The sequence below is a fragment of the Phocoena phocoena genome, chromosome 11 (genome assembly GCF_963924675.1).
Source record: "Phocoena phocoena chromosome 11, mPhoPho1.1, whole genome shotgun sequence".
Lineage (NCBI taxonomy): Eukaryota > Metazoa > Chordata > Mammalia > Artiodactyla > Phocoenidae > Phocoena > Phocoena phocoena.
Window position 1 is genome coordinate 66,837,901 of NC_089229.1, and position 21,049 is coordinate 66,858,949.

At 39.3% G+C, this 21,049-nt stretch overlaps 1 protein-coding gene across 2 annotated transcripts in view; it reads right to left on the minus strand.

Annotated features, from left to right (window-relative positions):
* Positions 1–2,622: 2,622 nt before the first annotated feature.
* ANO6 (anoctamin 6) overlaps positions 2,623–21,049 on the minus strand; it is a 213,042-nt gene continuing 194,615 nt past the window's right edge. For both annotated transcript variants that reach the window (XM_065886887.1, XM_065886886.1), the window contains 4 exons: positions 19,513–19,718; positions 15,362–15,564; positions 13,800–13,905; positions 2,623–3,732 (listed from right to left, as the gene is read on the minus strand). In XM_065886887.1, the coding sequence (XP_065742959.1) occupies positions 3,526–3,732; positions 13,800–13,905; positions 15,362–15,564; positions 19,513–19,718 (722 nt within the window). In that variant the 3' untranslated portion in view covers positions 2,623–3,525. The remainder of the gene's footprint in view (positions 3,733–13,799; positions 13,906–15,361; positions 15,565–19,512; positions 19,719–21,049) is intronic.

The following is a 21,049-nucleotide window of genomic DNA, read 5'->3' on the forward strand; positions in this document are numbered from 1 at the left end:
AAAAAAGGTTGTGTTTTGTAATGAGATTTTCCTTTATATTCTTCTTCATAATTTCCCCTTTCTGTACCCAAGGCCATGGCAGATCCAAACAGAGCCTTCCTGAGCCTTATTAGAGACATGTCCTCTCTGGGAGTCATTGCCCCATGTCAGGTGACATGCCCCATGTGTAGAATGCAGAGGCATCTTTATGCAATTAGTGGGAAGCACCTCTCCCTACTAGTGGATGCATCCCGACACTGGCACACCTGGTCTCCAGGCTTGGTGCCCTGTACAGGCCTCAATCCCAACAACTGTCTGCAGCAGCCCTGGCTGAAACCCCACCCCCAATTTTCCCCAGAAAAAACATGTTTTAAAGTAAGTGCAAATTATGAAAAATACAATTTTAGATATAATCCACATAAAAATGCACGTTTGTTATCTGACACATAATTGGTAAACAGATATACATCTGCTCTCTTAAAAACATTGTGACAATTGCATAGAGTAGATCACAGTATTGTTTTTAAAAATGGATTTATTAAATTGCTCGTAATTATAAAAGATTAAAGTGCACAGAAATTTGCAAAATATTACAAACTTTACATCTTATGCCACAGTGTATGAAAAGCATCATGAATATTTCAGTTTTACTTAAGTTGTTCATACATTTTAACTTTTCAAACATCTTAAAATATAATATGGACACAAGAAAATGGTACAAGTGTTTCAACAACAGAGCGTATTCTGACCCCCTATTGTGAATTAATGTTTTCTGAAATTCAAGATGCACATGCAATTATAAGGGAAGGCTTTTGGTGATAAACAAACAGTTTGCAAAATGGTCTTGTTTAGTTTTCAAACAAAAATGAAAGCTTTCCCTTCCTATTGACATAACTAAAGTATCTGAGGGATATTTAAAGAAAAATCTCCTGAGTATTTAGGTCTAATGCTTTGATTTGTTAAAATTCACAGGCATCACAAAAGGATACAAAGTAAAATTTCTCTAGTGGTTAACACCAGACAGGTCTAGGCCCAGATTTCCCCTTCATAGGTCCACTGCCACACCCATCCATTTTTCCAAGGTGCTGTCTCTGCTCTCATTTACAGATGTAACCCACGAGTGCCTGCAGACACAGCCCCACATTTTCTTCACTACCCACTAGTCAGCACTAGACTTACATGAACACTGTCAGTGTCACAGGTTAACCTGGGTCCCCACTAAAACCTGGCCGTTTGGGGAATATTGGCAGTGTCATACATCACATTCGCTGCCTTAAAAGGGCAGAGGTTTTTTTCCCTCCTGTCCACAGAAGCAAATTTTAAACTGTGAAGACGATTTATGAAAGATGGCTTATGAAAACATAAATGAACGATTCTTTTCAAGTTCTATTTTATATACAAGGAGATAAGGCAAAAACATTTCCTTTTCTATGACTCCATAAGCAGTGAGTAATTGCCAAATCCAACACTAGGAGATACTCCTACACTTCAGAGAAGAGAAGAGGTAATTGAGAAGGATCGGCACCACTTCCAGGAGCAGTGTCCCGGGTGAGCAGGGAAAGGGATGAGAACACTTCCCCACGCGGAAGAAATTTCTTTCTTTCTCCCAGTGTGGCCAGATCTCACATGGCCTGTTGTGAGCACTCTCTGATCACACCATTAACATTATCAAGAAAGCTAGTGAAATGGTCCGGATCCACTGGGACAATTCAAAAGTCCAGAATACTGTTTTGATGAATCCTACAGAAATACTGTTTTGTTTTTAACATTCATGGCAGGCATTTAGAATTGTGACCTGGAGTGAAGCTACTCTATTGTAACAAGCCTGTAAATCTGCTCACTGAATAGTGTTTCCTTTTCCTTTGCTGCTGGGACTCTTGAGTGTCTTGGCTCCTGTGGCACCTGGGCATTTAGCAGCATCCCAGTGGGTGGTGGCCCATCTAGCAAGAATCCAGTGCCAGACACCCTCTCCTGCACCCAGCCCTGCCTTGTCACCAGTCACAGGTGAGAGGTACAGGCCCTGTGTCTTTTCCAGAGCCTACAAGAGGGCCTGGCACCCGAAAAACAGTAAAGCACAGTAGAGACTGTGAAGCTGAATAAATTAAGGTCAAGATGTGCACGGTGGGGCAGAAGTTCAGCAGGAAGTTACCTTCATCTGACGGCAGAGTTTGTGACCTAATTTGTTTTCTGACCCTTAATTGCCTGACTGGCTTGAGGAGAGGCTGGAATTCAAATCAAATCCCGTCTCTTTTCTTTTTTGGGAATAATCTAGGTATTATCCTGTCTCTCCCTCTCCCTCCCTAAAAAATGCTCCCCAGGTGCAAACAAGTTACTGGGCTGGGAGTAAGACAAGGGAGGATGCACTAAGCTACCTTCTCTGTGGCAGATGCTTTGGTAGACTAATCACTTGGACGTGCAGAACCCCTCGCAGGAACACGGTGCGGTCACACTGAGGGCACTTGCTGTTCTCTTGACATGCGCAGCACTGGCCTGTCACAATGGCCATGAGACAATCACAAGGTTGCTTGTAATACTGTACTTCCTGGGATCTCATGGATAAAGGGCAACTGGTGGGAAACTGATGCGCTCATCTTTTACAAACCATTATGTTGATAAATATGTAACTTTAATCACTTGATTTCATTTTTTTTCAAGAAATGACATATCTTCAGAAGAGGTAAATTAATTATCCTGATCAATACGAGTCACAATTCTGTTTCAATCTGTAAGTTTCCCTGCTTTTGCCATCTTATTCCCTTGAGATTTGCAAAGCAGTCAACAACATTGATTAGGCACAGAACATTCTAGGAGTGCTCCTGGAAGATGAAAGGTGTCACTGTGAATTAGCACAAATATGCTCAGAACCTTGCTATCTTCATTGCAATCCATTAAGAGTTATTTCTCTGAGATGGAAAGAAAGGCCAAGATGAAGGCTGAAACTATTTCCTCATTACCTGAGATTTCTTTTTCTGTAGGAATGTGATAATGCACCTAAATATTGTGAAGTCTTGGGTCTATCTGCCACTTAATACAGCATTCAAGCTGAATTCTGCATTAGATATTTTTAATACACAACTGCTAGCATGTCTAATCTCTAATGATGGTATTTGTAAGGGAAAGATAACTCTGGAACAGATCTGGCAAAAAGTGAAGAAATGAAACAGTGCCTAAAAATAAAAAAAGATCATGTGCTTGAGAACAGAAGGAATGAAAATAATCAAATGGAGGGGAAAAATCCACTCTACTTTGGTAGGGGTTGTTTTTAAGCACACAAAGACACCTCTTCTGTGTTACTAAAATTCCAATTTATCAAAAAAAGTAACATTTTTGGTTTTCCTGGTGATTCGTTTTATGCCCTTCTTGATCTCAATTTTACATTTTCCAGTTCCTACGTCGCTAGCTGAAACTGAAAAATAATCTGCATGAAAATGGTCATATAGTTAAGACTCATATTTGCCGAAGTAATTTAACTTATTCTCATTAGTGATTCATAATATATTTTGATAAAGCTAAATTCTTTAAAGTGCTTCTCAGAACATAAAGCTCTTAATCTGATTTTGGTCGTATATTGTTATCTACTACCGCTATCATCCTCTCAGCTATGACTCCCATATTTTTGGTCATGTCTTTGAGGTGATTCTCATGAAGAAGCTTCTGGGTTAGGTATTTTTCTCTCCTGATCTTGCTCTTCGTGCTTTTCGATACGTCTGGAATTGCATATGAAATGAAAAATTTCACAGAATAGATGATATGCTAAGGGAGAGAAGAAAAATGTCAATCACAAAGAGAAGTAGGGGAACACAGAGTTTCTTCCATTTATTTTTGCTAGTCATTATAGCAGTATATCAGGACAAGGTGGTGGGCATTCATCATGTATACCCAATCTCTCCCACCACAGCATGGCTCTGCCAAGGTGCTATATTTTTTTACTTTATACATTTCAAGAATACTATTTGACATGTAGAACAGAATACATCTACTATCTAGAACACTCACCATGACACTGACGATGCTATGATATTTTTATGTGTGTTTCTTTCCTATCTTGTTCCCAGGCCTCCTCCCCAAAGGTAAACACTAAACTATCTGTGTGCGTATATAATTTTCTTTTACTATGAATAGTTTAACAAGGTATGTATATATCCCCAAATAGTATCTTGTTTAGTTTTGCTTGCTTTATGCTTTATAAAAACAGTATGATACTGTCAGTATGGTACAGTCTTTTGAAAATTGCTTTTTTCCATTCAAAGTTTCTAAGACTCATCAATGTTATTGTGCATAACTGTAATCCATGTTCACGTCTATATAATATTCCACTGTGCAAACACACTAATTTATTTGTTCCCCTATCAAAAGGAATTGGGTTTGTGTCTAGTTTTTGGATTAGAAACAATGATGTTGGGAACATTCTTGCACTTGGATTCTGGAGAATACCTGTGAGTTTCTCAAAAGCGTGCACCTAGGGGTGGAACTGCTGAGACCCTCTGTTACATGAATCTTCAATTTTACAAGAGCATACCAACTATACCGGCTGACACTCCCACCAGCAGTGTGTGATGATTTCAGTTGCTCTACATCCTTGTCTGCACTTGTTACCATCACTTTTTTTTTTTTTAAACCAACATGGTGATTATGAAATGGACTTTCACTTTGGTCTTACTTTGCATTTCCCTGGTGACTAATGAGCTTGAAAACCTTTTTATTTATTCACTGTTCAAAAATCCCTAACCTAGCAAGAAGATAGAGATAACAGAATAAACATAATTAAAAACAAATACATTACACATAGTGTTAAAAAGTGATAAGAGCTATGGGGAAAAAAGTGACATGAGCTAAGTGAAGCAGAGTAACAGTTATCATGAGTGTTATGGTGGGAGGTAAAATTTATATAGCTTTTATATAGATCAGTCTGGACATGCCTCATTGAGCAAAGATTTTAAGGAGGTGAGGAAATTAGCCATGCAGACATCAGGAAGAAAGACATTCTAGGCAAAGGGAACAGCCAACACAGTCCATCTGGTAGAAACCTGAAGGGTACATTCCAGGAAGGCTGGAGTGAAGTGACCTCAGGGAGGTAACAGAGCATGGCTAGATTGTGTTTGGCCTTGTATGTCATTATAAGGACTTTGGCTTTTACTTAGAGTGAGATGTGAAGACAATAGGGAGTCCAGTTAGGAGACTGTTGCCCTAATTTGGGCAAGAAATGATGGTGGCTCTAACTTGGGTGGCAGCAGCAGAGCTGGTAAGAAGTGGTCAGATTTGTGATATATTTTCAAAGGAAAACTCAACAGGACTGGATGTGGAATAAGTGGGGGAGAGAAAACAAGGAGGACTCCAAGAATTCTGGCCCAAGCAACTGTTGAGATGGAACTGCCATAATTGAGAGGGGGTAAAACTGTGGACAGAACAGATTTAGTGCATGATAGGGAGAAGAACATTGCAAGTGGACTTAAGAAAATATGGGAATTTAGGGCAGTAGATTTGAGGTATCTGTTAGATATCCAAGCAGAAAGGTCAAGTATGCAGTTGGATTGATGGGCTGAGTTCAGAAGAGGTTTTCTGGGGATATCCATTAGTGAGTCACTGGCATACAGATAGCACTTAAAGTGTCCGGACCGCATGAGATCACCAACGCTTGGGTAGAGAGAAAACACAACCAAGGAATGAGCCGTGGATCATTAAGAAGAGAAGGGATGGGCAAAGAAGTTAAGACAGGACTGCATAGAGAGGTAGGAAGAAAGGCAAAATATGTGTTTCCCTGGGAGCCAAGTGAGGAAGAATTTCAAGGAAGAGTGATCAGCTGTGTCAAATGTTTCTTGTAAGTCAGGTAGTGTGACGGTGGAGAATATTTTGAGCTGAGAGAGATATTGGTGAGTTCAAGTGATAGAATTACATAGTAAAGAGGCAAAAGTTGATGTAGTAAAGAGGTTTTTTTTTTTCCCATCCATTTCTGAGGTAGGTAATATTTACAGATATGAAGATTTTCTGTTATACCACCCTTGCATTTCTGGGATAAAGCGAATGTGGTATGATGTCATCTTTTGAAAACAGATTGCTAGATTCAGTCTGCACATCTTAAAAAGACCTTTGCCTCTATGCATTGAGTAAGACTGACATAATTTCCCCTTCCCTTTCTAATCTTGTCTGATTTTAGGAACTAAAAGGGGTTGGAGAGTATTTCCTTTTCTCTGGATGAGTGTGTATAATATTGAAATGATCTGTTCTAGAAAGTTTGGTATCACTCTCCTAGAAAGCCATATGGCTTGGTGTTTTCAATGGGGACAGATTTTTCAATTACTCAAAGTTTTGCTATAATTTGAGGTTTATAGTTACCTTCTTTAGCATTTTAAAGATATTAGACTCTTCTGGCTTTCAGATTGATGTTAAAAAGTCTACTCTCAAGACACAGACTGGCTGAATAATACAAAAACAGGACCCATATATATGCTGTCTACAAGAGACCTACTTCAGACCTAGGGACACATACAGACTGAAAGTGAGAAAATGGAAAAAGATATTCCATGCAAATGGAAATCAAAAGAAAGCTGGAGTAGCAATACTCATATCAGATAAAACAGACTTTAAATAAAGAATGTTACAAGAGGCAAGGAAGGATACTACATAATGATCAAGGGATCAAATCAAGAAGAAGATGTAACAATTGTAAATATATATGCACCCAACAGAGGAGCACCTCAGTACATAAGGCAAATGCTAACAGCTATAAAAGAGGAAATCGACAGTAACACAGTAACGGTGGGGGACGTTAACACCTTAATGGCACCAATGGACAGATCATCCAGACAGAAAATTAATAAGGAAACACAAGCTTTAAATGACACAACAGACCAGATAGATTTAATTGATATTTATAGGACATTCCACCCGAAAACAGCAGATTACACTTTCTTCTCAAATGGACACGGAACATATTCCAGGATAGATCACATCTTGGGTCACAAATCAAGCCTCGGTAAATTTAAGAAAATTGAAATCATACCAAGCATTTTTTCCAACCACAATTCTATGAGATTAGATATAAATTACAGGGAAAAAAAACACAAACACATGGAGGCTAAACAATACACTACTAAATAACCAAAACTGAAGAAATCAAAGAGGAAATCAAAAAATACCTAGAGACAAATGACAACGAAAACATGATAATCCAAAATGTATGGGATGCAGCAAAATCAGTTCTAAGAGGGAAATTTATAGCAATAAATGCTACGTCAAGAAACAAGAAAACTCTCAAATAAACAAACTAACCTTACACCTAAAGGAACTAGAGAAAGAAAAACAAAACCCAAAGTTAGTAGAAGGAAAGAAATCATAAAGATCAGAGCAGAAATAAATGAAATAGAAACAAAAAACCAACAGCAAATTTCAATAAAACTGAAAGCTGGTTCTTTGAGAAGATAAACAAAAGTGATAAACCTTTAGCCAGACTCATCAAGAGGGAGAGTACTCAAATCAATAAAATTAGAAATGAAAAAGGAGAAGTTACAATGGACACTGGAGAAATACACAGCATCACAAGAGACTACTACAAGCAACTCTATGCCAATCAAACGGAAAACCTGGAAGAAACGGACAAATTCTTAGAAAGGTATAATCTTTTAAGACTGAACCAGAAAGAAATAGAAAACATGAACAGACCAATCACAAGTAATGAAATTGAAACTGTGATTAAAGATCTTCCAACAGAAGTCCAAGACCAGATGGCTTCACAGGTGAATTCTATCAAACATTTAGAGAAGATCTAACAACCATCCTTCTCAAAAAATTTCAGAGGAAGGAACACACGCAAACTCATTCTACGAGACCACCATCACCCTGATACCAAAACCAGACAAAGATACTACAAAAAAAGAAAATTACAGACCAATATCACTGATGAATATAGATGCAAAAATTCTCAACAAAACACTAGCAAACAGAATCCAACAACACATTAAAAGGATCATACACCATGATCAAGTGGGATTTATCCCAGGGATGCAAGGATTCTTCAATATAGGCAAATCAATCAATGTGATACACCATATTAACAAATTAAAGAATAAAAACCATATGACATATCATCTCTATAGATGCAGAAAAAGCTTTTCACAAAATTCAACACTGATTTATGATAAAAACTCTCCAGAAAGTGGGCATAGAGGGAACTTATCTCAACATAATAAAGGCCATATATGACAAACCCACAGCAAACATCATTCTCAATGGTGAAAACCTGAAAGCAGGTCCTCTAAGATCAGGAACAAGACAGGGATGTCCACTCTTGCCACCATTATTCAACACAGTTTTGGAAGTCCTAGCCATGGTAATCAGAGAAGAAAAATAAAAGGAATACAACTTGGAAAAGAAGAAGTAAAACAGTCAGTCACTGTTTGCAGATGACATAATACTATACATAGAAAACCCTAAAGATGCCACCAGAAAACTACTAGAACTAATCAATGAATTTGGTAAGGTTGCAGGATACAAAATTAATGCACAGAAATCTCTTGCATTCCTATACACTAACAATGAAAGATCAGGAAGAGAAATCAAGGAAACAATCCCATTAACCACTGAAACAAAAAGAATAAAATACCTAGGAATAAACCTACCTAAGGAGGTAAAAGACCTGCACTCAGGAAATTATAAGACCCTGATGAAAGAAATCAAAGATGACACAGACGGAGAGATATACCATGTTCTTGGACTGGAAGAATCAATATTGTGAAAATGACTGTACTACCCAAAGCAATCTACAGATTCAATGCAATCCCTATCAAATTACCAATGGCAATTTTTCAGAACTAGAACAAAAAATCTTAAAATTTGTAGAGAGGCACAAAATACCCCAGAGAGCCATAACAATCTTGAGAAAGAAAATGGAGCTGGAGGAATCAGGCTCCCTGACTTCAGACTATACTACAAAGCTACAGTAATCAAGACAATATGGTACTGGCAGAAAAACAGCAACACTGATCAATGGAACAGGATAGAAAGCCCAGAGATAAACGTACGAACCTATGGTCAACTAATCTATGATAAAGGAGGCAAGGATATACAATGGAGAAAAGGCAGTCTTGGTGCTGGGAAAACTGGACATCTACATGGAAAAGAATGAAATTACAACACTCCCTAACACCATACATAAAAATAAACTCAAAATGGATTAAAGACTTAAATGTAAGACTGGACACCATAAAACTCTTAGAGGAAAACATAGGAAGAATACTCTTTGACATAAGTCACAGCAAGATCTTTTATGACCCACCTCCTAGAGTAATGGAAATAAAAACAAAAATAAACACATGGGACCTAATGAAACTTAAAAGCTTTTGCACAGCAAAGGAAACTACAAACAAGACGAAAAGACAACCCTCAGAATGGGAGAAAATATTTGCAAATGAATCAATGGACAAAGGATTAATGTCCAAAATATATAACCAGCACATGCAGCTCAATATCAAAAACAAACAAACAACCTAATCAAAAATTGGGCGGAAGACCTAAACAGAAATTTCTCCAGAGAAGACATGCAGATGGCCAAGAGGCACATGAAAAGCTGCTCAACATCAGTAATTATTAGAGAAATGCAAATCAAAACTACAGTGAGGTATCACCTCACACTGGTTAGAATGGGCATCATCAGAAAATCTACAAACAACAAATGCTGGAGAGGGTGTGGAGAAAAGGGAACCGTCTTGCACTGTTGGTGGCAAAGTTAACTGATAGAGCCACATGGAGAACAGTATGGAGACTCCTTAAAAAACTAAAAATAGAACTACCATATGACCCAGCAATTCCACTACTGGGCATATACCCAGAGAAAGCCATAATTCAAAAAGACACATGCACCCCAATATTCATTGCAGCACTATTTACAATAGCCAGGTCATGGAAGCAACCTAAATGTCCATTGACAGATGAATGGATAAAGACGATGTGGTACATGTATACAATGGAATATTACTCAGCCATAAAAAGGAATGAAATTGGGCCAGTTGCAGAGACATGGATGGACCTAGAGACTGTCATAGAGAGTGAAGTCAGAAAGAGTAAAACAAATATCGTATATTAACGCATATATGTGGAATCCAGAAAAATGGTACAGATGAACCAGTTTGCAAGGCAGAAATAGAGACACACATGTAGAGAACAAACATATGGACACCAAGGGGTAAGCGGGGTGGGGGGGTGCGATGAGCTGGGAGATTGGGATTTACATATATACAGTGATATGTATGAAATAGATAACTAATAAGAACCTGCTGTATAGCACAAGGAACTGTACTTCACTTTGCTGTACAGGAGAAACTAACACAAGATTGTGAAACAACTATACAACAATTAAAAACAAACGTCTAGGGACTTCCTTGGTGGCACAGTGGTTGAGAGTCTGCCTGCCGATGCAGGGGACATGGGTTCAAGCCCTGGCCCAGGAAGCTCCCACGTGCCGCAGAGCAACTGGGCCCGTGCGCCACAACTACTGAGCCTGTGCCCTAGGGTCCGAGAGCCACAGCTACTGAGCCCGCGTGCCACAGCTACTGAGGCCCGCGTGCCTAGAGCCCGTGCTCTGCAGCGGGAGAGGCCACCGCAATGAGAAGCCTGTGCACCGCAATGAGGAGTGGCCCCCGTTTGCCGCAACTAGAGAAAGCCCACGGGCAGCAACGAAGACCCAATGCAGCCAAAACAAAACAAAACAAAAAACAAACGTCTAGGGCTTCCCTGGTGGCGCAGTGGTTGAGAGTCCGCCTGCTGATGCAGGGGACACGGGTTCATGCCCTGGTCCAGGAAGATCCCACATGCCGCGAAACAGCTGTGCCTGTGAGCCATGGCTGCTGAGCCTGCGCGTCCAGAGTGCTCCGCAACGGGAGAGGCCAAAACAGTGAGAGGCCTCCATACCACAAAAAAAACCACAAACGTCTACTCTCATTCTAATCTTAATTTTCTTTGTCATCTGTCTTCTTTCTCAGGTTACTTTTAAGATCTTATATTCAGTGTGCTGCATTTTCCTTACAGTGCATGTAAATATTGACTTCTTTGTTATCTATTCTGCTTGATATTTGTTTTGCTTTCTTCTTTGTGAACAGATGTCTGTCACTTATGCTGCAAAAATTTTATCCACTGACTCTTCAGATTTGCATCTCCTCAGTTATCCATTTTTTTCTTCTATGATTTTTTGGGAAAGTTAGTCCTTCTCATTCTGTCTTCCATATCTAACCTCTTGTTAAAAAATTTTTTCCATTTTCTTCTCTCTTTGTGATGTGCTAGTGGTATTTTTTTTCAGATTTGTCTCCCAGTTCACTAATTCTCTCTTCAGATTTGACTAAACTTCTGTTTTATCCAGATGTTAATGTCTTCATTTCAACAACTATTATTTCAAAACGTTTTCAATTATTTTTCAAAATTGCCTTATAATTTTTTTAGTTTCTTATTGTTTGTTCATTTTTGGCTCTGTCATTTATTTAAATATTCTCATATATGGTTAATTTATATTCCTTATCTGATAATTCAAACTCTTAAAAGTTATTGATGGTCCAAATCAGATTTTTATTTTTTAATTTTTTTTTGGCTAAAGCTCATTCTTGGTTTTTCGTTCTTTTTTTTAAAATTTCCCCTTTGCCATTGTTGATCTTTGATAGTTAGCTCATATTTGCTTATCTCAATCTGGGAAAAAACTGGGGTCTAAATTAAGGATACTTTTATTCAGAGAAGATATGCATTTCCCTCTGCTTGGAGACATGTTTAGCCTTTTGTGGGGTCCCTGGCTGAATCCAAGAGTCTCAAGTTCAGCTCTTCTACTGCACTGCTGACCCAAGGCTTGGTCTCCTTGGGCTTTTAGGTGGAGATACTAATAACAGCACTTGTTCTCAGAGCAGTCCTGAACTTCAGAGGTGCTCACTGATCTATTTCAGGCAATCATGGTGTTTTCCTCTTTGTATATTCTCTTTCCTTCTTTCTAGTAAGTGTAAAACTGCAAAGGAAATTATGTTTTTAACTGATTCTAAATGTTTTGTAGTGAGATGGCCCCTCACAGCATCTAGTCCACCATGATATCAAAAGTAGAAATCAAACCACTTTGGCAACTACATATTTGAATATAAACTAGTGACTCTTGCCGATATATCAGATACTGTACACTTCAGGAATCCACTTATGATGGTGAACTAATGATGAACTATTTTCTTCTGTTAATTTTTGGTAACTACTTAAAAAAATACTAGAAAAATTATCAAAGCCAGGTAGCCTGTCCCACTTTTTTCTTGCTAACAGATTTTGATTCCACTCAGAGCAAACCAAACACCTCCTGTCTCAGCCTACTTAGCTGCTATGAGGAACCATGTGCTGTAGTTATAGCCAATGAGATGTAGGTGACAGTCTGCTCTGGGGGCTTCTGGCAAAGCATTTTCTTTCCTAACAAATAGGAAAAGATTTGGCTAGCATCACCCTTCTCCTTCTTCCTGCCTAGAACATAAATGTGTTATCTGGAGTTGCAGTAGTCATATTACAACCACAGAGTGACATGCAATGAGAGAAAACCTAGAGAATCAGATACAGTGCTTACATCAGTGAGCTGGTGTTGATTCAGGAGCACCCAGCTACTCCTAGTGAAATTTGTTATGTAAGAAAAATCAACCCCTATTTGTTGAAGCCACTATTGATGGGCTTTCTGTTTCTTGCAGCTAAATATAATCCTAACTGACCACACCAATGAAGTAACTTTCAAATCTTTGGAATTAAGTAGCAGTTATTCACTTGGTGTAAGAAGTAAAGTTGGTTAGATCAATTTCAAATTTATAGCTGCCTTAGTCATTTTTCATAGCTGATAAATTTCAGGGATGTAAAAAACTATTGTAAGGGGGCTTCCCTGGTGGCGCAGTGGTTGAGAGTCCGCCTGCCGATGCAGGGGACACGGGTTCGTGCCCCGGTCTGGGAAGATCCCACACGCCGCGGAGCGGCTGGGCCTGTGAGCCATGGCCGCTGAGCCTGCGCGTCTGGAGCCTGTGCTCCACAACGGGAGAGGCCACAACAGTGAGAGGCCCACGTACCACAAAAAAAAAAAAAAAAAAAAAAAGAAAAAAAACTATTGTAAGAAGGATACTGTGAAAATGCAATTAAAATAATACAAATAAAAATATTATAGCATTAAAAGTTTCTCCAGGGAAAATAAAATATCTTATTTGTCTTGAATAAGCCCCTTCATAGCCTAATAGCCAGTGCCCCAAATAAAAGGCCCAGTGCCCCAAATAAAAAGGCCTTCAATTAATACTGAACTGAAAGGAATTGAATTCCCCTAGCACACAACATGCCTTTAACGTTTAAAGGAGTTAACCAACTTTATTTATTTAAAAAAATAATTTATTTATTTACTTTTGGCTGTGCGCAGGCTTTCTCTAGTTGTGATGAGTGGGGGCCACTCTTCGCTGCAGTGCGCAGGCTTCTCATTGGGGTGGCTTCTCCCGTTACAGAGCATGGGCTCTAGACACACGGGCTTCAGTAGTTGTGGCTCGCGGGCTCCAGAGTGCAGGCTCAGTAGTTGTGGCGCACGGGCTTAGCTGCTCCGCGGTATGTGGGATCTTCCCAGACCAGGGATTGAACCCGTGTCCCCTGCATTGGCAGGCGGATTCTTAACCACTGTACCACCAGGGAAGCCCAACCAACTTCATTTAATTACTGTTCTCAGGTCAGATTTTATTAATAAATGTTATAAGATAATTATTAGCAAGAGATAACATATAGTACATTTCAAGTCAGAAGAGGCAACACAAAGCCTGCAAATACACTGCTTCATAAACTATTTCAGAGTATACTTTTCCTACCTCCATGACAATGATAAAAGCCAGCTTAGCTGCAATCACATGCCAATAATAGATGTTGTGTTTATACTCTTGTGGGTGTCCAGGAGGGTACCGGAAATCACGATACCTGGAAATGAGATGGAGACATTTCAGGAGATAATTCTTTTTGATCAAATGCTGTAAACAAGGGCCCATTAAAAAAGGTCATACTTCATGCAACATTCTTTGAAATTGGACATCATATAAATTTTCTCTAAGAGTGTTTGTTTGTTTTTTGGCCACACCACATGGCATGGCTTGCGGCATCTCAGTTCCCTGACCAGGGACTGAACCCGGGACCACGGAAGTGAAAGCCTGGAATCCTGACTACTAGGCCAGCAGGGAACTCCCAAGTTTTCTCCAAGAGTTTAATTTGATGACAAAACCCTGAAATAACTACTCCAGTAATACTTCATTTAACTTACAAGCGGAAGATGATGGTAACGATGGATTCCATCTTTGTAAAAAAGAACAAAAATATCTTAAATTTTGTCCCTGCTTCCTCAAAAGAGTATAACTAAAACAAGTTAGCATATTTTCAGAAACATGCTTATAAATTTATTTATATAATGGTGTCATCAGGGTTCACTCAGCTATGAGGCTATCTCTCTCTACAGAGAATACTAACCTACTTTTTATAATTTTCTTACTTAATTTCCTTGTTGTCAGACATCATATGCTACTGCTGTTAGTGTATTTCCCTCAGGTAGCACATCTCTCATTTTCTGCCTGTAACCTATTAGACCTAGTTTAATTACTCTTTAGAACTATGTAAAGTAAGAGTAACCAGATTCAATGAGGGATTCTGAAGAGGCTTTACTATGTGTAACTTGGAAACATTTATCTGGGGCTTATCTCTGGTTTCTCGGTTGTGTTGTTGAGAATGTGAATCAGAGAAGGCTTTGAGGAGTTGAACTAAATGAATTTTAAAGCCTCCTTTAGGTTTAAGACTTTGATTGAAAAAAAAAACACACACACACAACTCTAGGACATGCAGTCAACAAACTTTTCAGTTAGTAACTTAGTTGACAAAACTAAGTGTACGCTGTCCACAGTTGATTTTACTAGCCATTAATATTAGTGCAGAGAGCTTTGGAACACTTTTAGAGAACACTGCTAGGCCAGGCTGAGGTATTTACATTTTTGTCTTTGCGTTGCTTTGTTAAGTGATACTAGTTTGTCATCATTCAGTACCGTCAGGTTGTCCTTGAATAACACAGTCATAACAACTGAATTATCTTGCTTTTTGGAACTCTTAAGAGTTTCTTCAGTTCTAAGATACAGGACTTTCCCCCTGGATCAGTCTTCCTGTAATCATTTGAAACTCTCATTTAAAAACCTTGCCTTATGGTTTGGCTTGAAAGTTCTAACCCTAGTCTGTATTAACTTTTATATCCCATCCTTTTTAAAGTCTGATTGAAAAGAAAGCTAGGAAAAAAACATCTTTAGCAATTTTATTTAAATGATACCAAATAGAATTATATTACAATAGAAGTCCTTTAAAAGATGAAGTGCATTTTTAAACACTTATAAGCAGAACTTGCCTGCATGTGGTATAGTCACCAAGCTCAGTGTACGGATTTTCCTTGCTTTTGCTTTTAAAGTCGGCAACGTTGAAGTAGGAGAGAGTGTTGTTGATGTATCCCTTCATGGTGTAGTGTGGGTGGTCCCCATAGGGCGGGACGGAGAAGGACCAGTAATACACCAGGCGGGGGATCATGTCTGATGTGAAAGCAATGATCATGGCCTATGTTGGGAAGAAAACAGTAAAGGGGGTATTAATTGAGAGCCTTTATAGCTAAGGTTAACCGACATGCCAGAATTACATTTTCATCAGTTGATTTTTTTTTAAATTAAAGACTCAGAAACCTTAATTCTTCCCTGTCAAATGGATATACGTAGTGAGTATCCTAAAGTCTTTGAGCAGCTGCTTTAAAGTAAAATAGTTCCTTTGCTTTTCGTCTTTAAGGGAATGTCCAGAAGTCTACCTGCAGTTCAAAAGCAAAGGCCTTAAGTACAGTAAGAATAACTGTAGACTGGGGTATTGTGGACAACTCAAGAGCTGCTTGCATATGTTATTTGTAAATTATATTTTTAAAAGTTAGAATATAATGAAATTCAATCAACCTTGGAGCACTATTTGATATAATTTAATCTTTTAGGATTTAGAAGTCCCTTTTGTATGCGTCATACTAAGGTCAATATTATGAAAATAGGTTGGCTGTATATGATTCCTTTGTAGATAAATAATTGAGAAAAAGCTACTTTTTTATCACTTACCTCTTAAAAATAGAATACTAACTGCATAATATCTATTTTCCTCCAACTTCATACTTTTTCCCTATAGTATCTTGACTTGGTTAGACAAGTCAAACCATAGTCTGATTTAAACTCTCAGTATATACTTATGTCTGTTGCTTTATTAGACAGCAAGAACTCTGTTACTTTAATAAAATGTAGTAACAAGAAATTGTATTGGGATTGTTCTATTCATACAGTCAAGCAATGGTATCTATTTTGTTAGACCTAGTGTCTAAGCCTCTAAACTTCCAAAAGGTTAAATAGATAGTTAAAAACACTGTAAATTATCAAATAACATAAAGAGAGTTTAGTGTGTTCCCAGATTAAAGAAATAAATATGGGTCAGTCTTAAAGCAGAGCCTACGCCAGGCAGACATTTATTAGGATCTAAAGCTATTATGAATTACATGAATTTTCTCCAAAATTCTTTAATTTGGGCTTTAATCTCTCAATGTGTAAAACTGGTTTGAAGGAAGGAGAAAGTAAAGAATATTCTTCAATCCAAATTCTATGTGAATAAACAAAGCTAAATGTTTCAGTCATTTACTGAAGCAAAAGAAAAGACATGTTTTTTGCACAACACGATCTTAATAGTATTCATCTCAACATATGGTTTAGACACAGTGAGACCACAGGCCAATAAACAAGGTCTCAGGTAAAGCAAGAAAAACAACTGAGGGGCTTTTCTACTGCAAAACTCCCTCCCCCCCCCCCACTAGAACCAGCTTTGTCATTTCCTCTGACGTGGAGTCTCTCTGGGTGTGTGTAGCCTTGCCTGTCAGTGGTGGTAGCGGTGGTGGTGAAAGACAAGAATATTTTACTCTTCCTAGATTTCAGTAGATTAAAATTTCCTGTTATCATTTAACTCAACTTTAGCTTTTTATAGAATCATCTGCAGATATGCTTCAAGGAGCTACAAAAATTCCAACAAGGAAGATAATTCTATTGACTTCTGACAAGATACTTTTTCCTCCTGAATTGAGCTGCTTTGAGACACACTGCAAGAGTACAAATAAATGCAGTGTGCTTCATTTCCCATGCTGTCCCAAACACAATTTTCCATTTATATCAAAATAAATTAAAATAGGTCTTCAGTAGCAGATGCTCTGGCATGATACAACAATGTCAATTCAGCTTATTTATTGAACCAGCAGCTTTAGAATGAATGATTTTATACCAGACTCCTGCCTGATGCCCTTTCATATCCCTGGTGGCTATTCTCTTCTTCCTGCTTCCTAAAAGTTCTCCTATTATGGGAAGCTAGCTATTGTTTGCACATGAGATTGGCAAGGCACAAATTAGGTATGTGAGGGGATAATATACATGTTTCATTCTTACAGAATTATACGCAAACATGAAGAGGAGCTGCATCTTGGAAGCTGTAACAAATTTTAATATGGAAAAAAGGATTGTCCATAGTTTAATAGATGATCGAATAAGCAATTTTTCTAGGGTATAATAAAACAATGCCCGAGTTATAAGAAAAAACATCTACTGAATGAAAACAGTAGCACCAATTAGTGGGCGTGTGTGTGCCTGTGTGTGCACACGTCTTAGAGACACAGCCAATACTCCATCTGCGCTAACGGTGTGGAGCCATGCTGGGGGCACGAGGAAAAGGTGCCTCATACGATCAGACCAGGACGCTTGAGTAATGGGGAGTAGAAGTCAATTGAATTTTCTGGTTTGCTGAAGGTCAAACAAAAATGCTTTTAGTTTCAAACCTCGTTGCTAGAAATTTCAAGCACACAAGTCCACGTTCCTGCCTGGCTTCGTGTCGTATAGCATATTGAACATGACAGATGCGTACTTTTATGACTGTGGAGCTTGAAAGGCCTCGCTGTCATGTTTCTGAACATCAGCCTACATTTCGCAGCACGGTGGATGCTGAAGGTGGGGACTAGCTGGGTGTGTGGAAACCGACATAATCTAGCGGTTGTTTTGTGTGTGATTTGCCAACTTTCTCCAAAAAGGAGGGACAGCATGCAATCCAGATAAATTGAGGGTTCTTGGGGGGTGACAGCTGGGTTCCAGAGAACTTGTCTTATTGTGTAAAACTGTGACCATGGTCCGCACAGTGACACACTGTAAAATTCTTGTGCCTCTAGTATTGACACCTGGCAAGGTCTACATTGTCACTGTGAATGATGATGTGTAATGAAGGTGATAACAAAGCTGCTAACATTCCATGAGGACCAGGCTCTGTGCATTCCATGCACTGACTCACTGAATTCCCTAAGCCCCCTTTGTGGTATATAATAGTCTGAAAATATGTGATAGGGAATTACTCGATTTACAAACGATAAAATGAAGCTCTGAAGGGTTAAGTCTTGGCCCAAGATCGTGCAGTTGGGAAGCTGCAGCGCTGGGAGGCACAGCTCAGGCACTGCCCAACTCCGTTCTGTTTCTACAAGTGCTCGTGGGAAAAGGTGGCGGATGCAGGGTAAATGTGACTTGATTAAGAAGTTGTTAAAACTGGGATATCGCTTCGATGGGGACTGTAACCTGGGAGTGAAATTGGCAGTGAAATAAGGGAGGAAACAGCCCTGGTTGTACGGGCATTTCTAGGGAAGGCGGTTCCCTGATGGGCTGGCATGGGAATTGCTCTGCTTGCCCGCCCCCTGTTGGCTGGTGAGGGCAGGGGTAGGAAAAGAGAGAGACTGTTCAGACTGGTCCATAATCAGTACAGGTTGTAAACAACTGCATTCTATTCCCTCATCACTCAGACACATGCAGGGCATGAGAATGCTTAGCTTATGACCAACAGCGGGTAGGAAAGACCACGGGTGGTGTGAGGAGAGATGAGACGTGCCCTAAATCTACCTCCTCAAGGAACCTCTGCCCCTGGGCACGAGGAAGGCAAGGAATGGCTGGGAATGCACAAAGCGTTTATACTTCATCATCAAAGAGTTCCTATTTTCAATTCGTCGTCTGGAATATACAGTAAAATATGGTGGCATGATTGTGATTATTTTAGGGTCTTCAAACTCTAAATGGATTGATTTCTATCTCCATTATAAAAGCACTGTTGGGTAACTCCTTTAATAGTCATGTGAGGATTAAAATAGTACACTTACTGTTAATACTATTACCACGTTTCTATTGAATAAAAACTAGCAAATGAGCAACAATGGCTTAATGGTCCCTATTCTTAGCAACTGCCTCTGTAAGAGGTCTTGTAATTCACCAATAATAATAATACATAATGTACAATAAACAAAATACATTAAAAAGTAACCATTACAGTTATAGCAACTATGCTGTTTATATGAATGACAGTATTAGCATCTTCCTCCCATATCATGAAATACCAAACACTGGATTCCTTAGGAAGCAACCCTAATGCATTTTTGGACTTTTCAAGGTCTTTACCCTGTGAAGCCTATTTACTCACATTGGTCACCACAGCCAGGATTGCTATTCCTTGCATGATGGGCTGCCATGCTCCGATGTCCTGGGCTTTTTCTGGCACCATGCGTCTATACTGGGTAGTCAGCTTCCACGCGTCCACTCTTATTTCCAATATATTGTTCACCAGAGCCAAGAGAGGGGCCAGTGGAAAAGAGGCCACAAATAAGGTGACGAACCCAAACTGAATAACTGTCAATGGAATGGACATACATCATGGAGTGGTGGATGGATGGAAGGACAACACATATTCCTTTACTCTTATTAAGAAAGAGAAAGGCAAACAGTGAACTACATCCCAAAGAGAAAAGACATTCGTGGTAATAATAATGTTCAACAGTGAAAGAATCCAAACAAAAGACAAATATAAAACCTCTGGAAAGGAGACTAATGATAGCCTGTTTCTTTCACATATATACACTTCATAGGAATAACATATTTAAGAATCTTTAATCAACCATACTTATTTGCTAGTAATAAACTTGGGATACTCTAAGCATATCCTTCATTCTCAGTGTAGAAATAACAGAATGTTGGAAGAGGATTTGTGATTTAGGGTTAAAAAACAGAAAAGGAGTATTGTGGAAATACCTAACAAGCTAAAAAGAAATAAGAAATGCACCGAATGTAAATTTGGGAAGCCTATGTTTGGAGAATGCTGGAGGAAATATGCTGAAAATAAGCAAATGCACAAGCTCCCCTGAGTCTGTGAATCCAAGTGCAGCACGTTCAGAGAATTTGGTATATTATTACAAATCATGGAAATGTATGCAGTAGGTGTCTTAGTAAGTCAAAATATAATCCTTTCTCAGGAACTTTTATTTTGATATTGTTGCAGTCTATGCGGTCACAGTAACTCAAAATTGGGGTGGTGGCTTAGAAGTTCTTTCCCTTTGTCTGTAATTTACGTGGCTTCGCTATAGATGGGGCAGCAGAGATCTGGGGGAAGCTGTACCACGGGAAGGTAGGGTTAGCTATGATAAGGCCAGAGATCTAAAAAAGTTTCACACCCTTCTCTCCTAACTGGCAGACCTTTCGAGTGAACTAGCATAGGGATGTAACTAAGACAGTGGCTCAGAGGAAAATTTACAGGCCCTTTAGGGCTATTGCTCAGCCAAGCGGCAGGGATCACTCTGGCCAGGAAGGGCAAGACTCTGGAGGCGGTGGCTGGGTAGGAGAAGCTGGCAATCGCTTCTGATATGAGAGGCCAGAAAGTGTCGCAGAAAAGCAGTCAGGGTTGGAAAGATCTGGCCGGTCTACAGGCCGGGCAGGAGCCGCTGTATTCAGGGAAATCACACAGGCAAGGACCAGAGTTCGTGACCTTATAGAGTCAGCAGCATGTCACCGAGCAGTGATGTCAACATCTGTGTCCATGACCCACCCAACCCTAAATGAAGTCCTCCACCTCCAGGGGCCAGGCAGGTAACAGAAATGTGTGGAATGGGTACAGTAACTGGCAAACTGGCAAGTGGATGTCCTAATGGAAGGAACTGCTCAGGGGCACCATATTGGAACGAGGGCCC